The sequence below is a fragment of the Chiloscyllium punctatum genome, chromosome 22 (genome assembly GCF_047496795.1).
Source record: "Chiloscyllium punctatum isolate Juve2018m chromosome 22, sChiPun1.3, whole genome shotgun sequence".
NCBI lineage: Eukaryota > Metazoa > Chordata > Chondrichthyes > Orectolobiformes > Hemiscylliidae > Chiloscyllium > Chiloscyllium punctatum.
The window spans coordinates 84,886,426-84,892,607 of record NC_092760.1 but is presented as its reverse complement, the minus strand read 5'-3'; the positions used below and the strand labels follow the sequence as shown (position 1 = coordinate 84,892,607).

At 39.8% G+C, this 6,182-nt stretch overlaps 1 protein-coding gene across 1 annotated transcript; it reads left to right on the top strand.

Annotated features, from left to right (window-relative positions):
- Positions 1-4,096: 4,096 nt before the first annotated feature.
- On the top strand, positions 4,097-5,095 carry LOC140493390 (P2Y purinoceptor 1-like). Its single transcript, XM_072591783.1, has one exon. The coding sequence runs from the start codon at positions 4,097-4,099 to the stop codon at positions 5,093-5,095; it is 999 nt and encodes a 332-aa protein (XP_072447884.1).
- Positions 5,096-6,182: the final 1,087 nt, after the last annotated feature.

Here is a 6,182-nt window from a genome sequence, read left to right as displayed (position 1 = left end):
CACCAGTTCCCCAGATCCCTTGATAAGGTAGGCACGGCCACTCAGTGGTTAGTACTCTTGGCTCCCAGCACTAAAGGTGTACAAACTAGGTAATTGCAGGGTTAGTTCATGGTGATTGGTCTGTGTGGTATGCTCTTTGGAGGGTTGGTGCAGATGGGCTGAATGGTTTCTGTTTGCACTGGAAGGATTCTATGATTTGAAGTGGAGGGCTACCTCAGTTCAATAGACCCTTAAATAAAACAAGGAGGAGATAATTTCTCTGCACAGCAAACCCTAAAGTTACCTCTTAGTGTTCTAGCCAGAAAACATTACACATTATTCCCCAACATTTGTATAGAAGGAATGATTTCTGGACTCTAATTTGGACTGGATTCTATAGGTGTAAGCCATTGTGTGAAAACGTCAATTAACCTGACCCAGTTCACACCAATCTCTGTTGACTGTGTTTTTTTTTCGTACCTTTAACCTTGTTATGGATACAGGATCCAACACGTCAGTGTAGGTTTTGGTAGAATTGACATGGTAACAGTTTAGATAATAGCATTCTGATCACACACACCCCCACCGACATAGCCGGGTTACCTAGTGAAAATGTAATAAGCAGCCGAATGCTGCAGAGTCAGTAACTGACAAGCCAGTAAAGCTAAAACTGCCCACTTTGGAAGACTAGAGAAACTGGAGGCATGGCTGTCACAACTACACAAGTAAGTGGGCTATTCAAATAATCAGCAGCATATTTTCCAATGTTACTATTAGTGAGAGTATTCAATCCAGATTGAACCCAAACTAATTTCATTCCATTTGTCTTTCTATATGAAAGGCTTTCTTTTTTAAAAAAGGAATAACATGTGGATTTTAAACCTGTTTGTTACAAATATCGTCCTTCCATGTACAATTATTTGGAATCTGAATGGATTTAAGGGGTAGGAGATGGCAAGGGGCAATAAAAGTTTATCAGAGTTGGTACATCACCAGATTATTGATTGGAGAAGGTAAAATCATTTGGCACTTGAGTGTCCATTATTTCATGAAATTCTGAGATTCATGCTTCTGGTGTGAGAATTTCAAAGCAGACCTCACATTTTGCATGTTAATTCCAGGTTTGAGGCTCCTTGTGAAGTAAGGTTATCTATCCTCCAGAATGAATTTCTGTCTTGGTTTTATGGTTGATCAGGAAAGTTTGCAGTTTACAAAATAACTTTTCAGGGAACTGATCTCAGCTTTGGCCAGAGGTGCATTGAGTGAATTGGTGCTATCACTATGAGGTTAAAAGAACAATCCAAGAGACCTCTTGGAGCAGCCAACACTTTTTATCTCAAATTTATGAATAATTGATTGAATGTATCAATTACAGAAGCAGCCAATTGGGAATCCACATTATAGGAGGGATGTGATTGCACTGGAGATTTTATCAGGATGTTTCCTGGCATGGAGTGTTTCAGTTATAGAGTCACAGAGACGCACAGCATGGAAACAGACCCTTCGGTCCAACTTGTCCATGCTGACGAGAAAACCTATATTAATCTTGTCCCATTTGCCAACATTTGGCCCATATCCCTCTAAATCCTTCCTAATCACATCATGAGGTCACAGCCTTTGTCTCTCTTCTTTCTTTTTAAAGTGTCGTTTTGATTTTTTTTCCCCAAAGTTCCAAAACAATGCAACAGCTTATAAAACAATAATTACTGCTTCTGGAATTTGAGGGAATCAGCTCCTACACTGAAAATAACTCAAAAAAGGAGCAGCTCTTACATGTTTTTCCCCATCCTCTATCTTGGATTACTCAAAATCCTTTTCCTTTTCATTGAATTCAAATTCTGCTCCTGTGGTCAGATTTGAACCCAGACCACCAGAACATTTACTGGGTCTCTAATTTAACAATCTGGTAATAATACCACTAGGCCATCACCTTCCCCTTTTTCATGAGGAAAGATTGGATAGATTGGGATTGTTTTCATTGGAGCAGAGGAGACTGAGATAGTACTATGATTGAGATGTATAAAATTATGAGCAGCATAGATAGGGTAGAGAGGAAGAAACTATTCCCCTTGGTGGAGGAATCAATGACCATGGATATTGATTTAAGGTAAAAGGCAAGAGGTTTAGAGGAGATGTGAGGGGACTTTTTTCACCCACAGGATGGTGGGAATTTGGAACTCACTTCCTGTAGGGATATAAAGGCAGAAATCCTTATAACGTTTAAGAAATATTTAGTGGTGCACTCGCAATGCCAAGATATACAAGGCTATGGGCCAAAGTGCTGGAAAATGGGATTAGAATAGTTAGCTGGTTGTTTTCGACTGGCACAAATTTGATGGTCCAAAGGGACTTTTTCCATGCTGCTGAATACTATGACTCAATGACCATTCACTTTCAAGATCCGTTTTACTAGCAATTTCAAATTGAAAAGGCAAGTGATTCTGAAATGCTGCAGACATCGAAAGCATAGAATAATACAGTGAAGAGGCCTTTCTGCCCATCAAGTCTCATTCAAGAAAACTATTGTAAACTACTCTACTGCCACTTTCCAGCACTTGAATAGTCTTGAATATATGACATTGTTAGTACCTGTAGTGAAATGGTGCACAAGTCATCACATGTTGGATCAATGAACTCAAATAATCTTCCAATTTATATACTCGCAGTGCCTAGGGTGACAAGAGTTTGTTTTGTACTTTCCCTGCATTTTCTTTGAAAGGAAGGCAACTGTTGGTGCCATGGATAAATAATGGAATTTTACATTGATGTTCAAGGACTAAAGACATTTCACAGATCCAGGCAATGAGATAACTTCTGGTCTTAAATTTAAAAAGAAAACTATTTATTGATGGCATTGTTATAACATTATTAGACCTTAACTCACAGAAAACTAGATGTGGAAATGTTGTTTCTCCTCATGGAAGAATATAGGACCTGAAGGCATAATATCAAAATAAGGGGTTGCCAATTTAAAATGAAGTTGAAGATTCTTTTCTCTACACTCTTTAATATTACCCACCACCCAAGAAAACTATGGATTTCAATCTCAGATCCTTCAAGGGGTATATTTTAGGGGGGTGGTGATGACTTAGTAGCAATGTACTGGACTAGTAATCGAGAACACCAGAATAATGTCCTGTGAGAATGAGTTGAAATCCCAATCATACCCAGTGGCAAAATGTCTATTTAATATAAGCTTGGAATAAAATGTTCATCTAATGGTGGCTTTGTAACCACTGACAATTACTTTAAAAGCATATTTAGGTTGACTAATGTTTTTTACAGAAGGAAATTTGATGTCCTTACACGGTCAGACCTACATGTGAATCTAGATACATAATTGGGGACGGGCAATAAATGCTGGCCCAACCAGTAATTCCCACATTCTGTGAATGATGCGGGAGATTTTCAAGTTTACTGTTTGTGTGAAAAGGATTGTTCTTTGATTTTCCTGATGCTACAGTGGGATATTTTTCAGGGAGGAGGAAGTGAGGACTGCAGATGCTACAGATCAGAGTCGAGGGTGTGGTGCTGCAAAAGAAACAGCAGGTGAGACAGCATCCAAGGAGCAGGAGAATTGACATTTCGGGTATAAGCCCGTCATGAGGAAAATGAAGGGTTTATGCCCGAAACGTCGATTCTCCTGCTCCTCAGATGCTGCCTGACCTGCTGTGCTTTTCCAGTGCCCATTCTCGACTGGGATATTTTTCAGTCCCCCATACACAATTGCAACCTAAAAACATTTGAACTTGCAATTTTAAGCATGTGGTCACCATATGAAAGAAGAGTCAGGTGTTTATTTTTTAGTAATATTTTCTTTAATCACATGGGAAGCCCCACAGCTCAACCTGTGCAAAAGCAAGGCAGGAGAATGGTATTAATCATGCAGGTTTAGGGTTTTTACCTACTGCCTTTGAGTTAAAATCACTTCAATTCAAGAGCTTGAGATCAGCTAGGAGGTGCTGAACTACATCTGTAAAAGGTGGTAATGTATTCTAAAAATGGTTAATACTGAAAGTGACACCGTGTTGTAGCATGTTGTGTTTAATTAGCTCCAGATCATTGACAGAACAATCAATGCTTTTGTGAATACTCTAAGCCTCATCATTCCCCAACTATGTCAATCATTCCTCTTTTGCAGGGGTTGGAATCTGTTTTCTGTGAATTGGATCAGGAACAGTCGTTGTTCTTCATTCAGATTTATGTGATCCCAGCAGCATTTCTGCTGGTTTTGGTCATTGGGCTGACAATGAACTGCTTAGCCCTGTGGGTTATGGTCCACCAGAACAAGCCCTGGAACCGTAGCACTCTGTTCCTCTGCAACCTCACAATGGCTGACACCACATGGATGCTAACCCTCCCTTTCCTCATTTACTACCACTTTGCCAGGCTGCACTGGGTTTTCGGAGATTTTGTTTGCAAGATGGTAAGGTGTATGTACCACACCTGCTTCTACTCCAGCATTTACTTTGTGACTTGCGTCAGCCTCGACCGTTACTTGGCTGTGGTGCACCCTTTGAAGTCCATCCTCTTGCTGAGCAGACGACAATCCTTGTTTGTGTGTGTGGGGATCTGGGTGCTGACCACTGTAGTCAGCATTCCATCTGCCCTCATGACCTTCATCCTTCCTTGCTCCCAAAACCAAACAGTGTGCACCCTCTACATCTTCTCCGACAACACCAACAAGACATTACCTTACACAGTTATCAGCACAGTGACTGGCTTCCTCCTGCCCTTTGTTGCCATCTGCTATTGTTACTCGAACTGTACCAAGGAGCTTAAGAAGCACTGCACCCAAAAGAAGAAGAAACTCTTCAGGTTGATGTACTCAGTTCTGATCATTTTTGGCCTCATGTACTTGCCCTACCACCTGGTGAGGAACGCCTGCATTATACTGCGAGCCTTCTGGAACAACCAGACACAACTGGTCTACAGTTCAGATGTGGGTTTCTCAACGGAGATGGCTATCTGCAGCTTCAACACTTGCATCAACCCTTTATTTTATTTTATGGCAAGTGGCAACAGCAAAAATTCACTGAAAAAGACCCTTTCGTTTTGTTGCAAAGAGACTAAAAGACAGGTTAGGTTCAAGGTGACTGCAGTCCATCCAGTCTAGATGGTTTGGTATCCAGGCTGTTTCTAACACCCCCATAGAATGCACGCTGATCATTTATCACTATGGATTCTCAGGCTTTCATGGGACTGCATGGCACCAACATATTCCTAAAGATGTTTGTGCACTTTCCACTGTTGACTTACCTTGAGTACCTTACATAACTGATAAATATTTGACATCTCTCTCACAGTTTAGAATGTCATTGGTGCTAATTAATCTTTTCTGTACTAATTTTTTTTCAAACATAATTTTTTTAAATCATTTCAGTTTAGTTGGTATGATTGCGTAAGGAGGCAGGATGTTTTTTGACAATGTGCTTTTCAATTAGAGCAACAGAGCATTTGCAAAGATGAAAGCTTGAGATTACTCTTTGTATTTCCATCTCAATTATATATTAAAAATTTCTATGCTGCTACTTACTTCTGCACAAATCTTTTTTTTTGTTTCAGAATACCATTTAGCCTTCACTCCACCCCTACTCTGGTGTCCATGTAATGTTGCTATTGTGTATCTAATTATCCCTCACTGCGTCTATGGAACAGGAGTAGGTAATTCAGCCCCTTAAACTCGTGACACTTCAATCTTTTATCTGAACTGAATTTCCCAGATTAATTCAATATCACTTAACACTCTTGTTGACAAAAATAAACTATTAACCTCAGTTTTGAAATAAAAACAGGAAATGCTGCACAAACCCAACAGGTCTGACAGTATCTGTGGAAAGAGAGAAACAGTTAATGTTTTGAGTCCAATGTGACTCTTCTTGAGAACTCATTGAGAACTCAAAGGTCATTAGAGTGGAAACATTAAATTGTTGCTGTCTTCAGATCTGTTGAGTTTCTCCAGCACTTTCTGCTTTTATTTCAGATCTTCAGCATCCAGAATATGTTGCTTTTATTTCAGTTTTGAGAGTTACAATTAACCATTTCTCAGCAAGTTTTTGTTTTAGGACAATGGGGTGGTGAGTACCAAATGTGCAATACCTTTTGTGTGAATAATTACTCTTCAACATCTCCCTGAAATGGTCATGCTCTTAATGTAACATCACCTGTTCTCGACTCCCCCACCCAAGGAAACATTCAGTCTA

What these genes read in the sequence shown, in the direction of transcription:
- LOC140493390 (XM_072591783.1), top strand. Translation starts at nt 4,097, where the DNA reads ATGTCAATCATTCCTCTTTTGCAGGGGTTGGAATCTGTTTTCTGTGAA.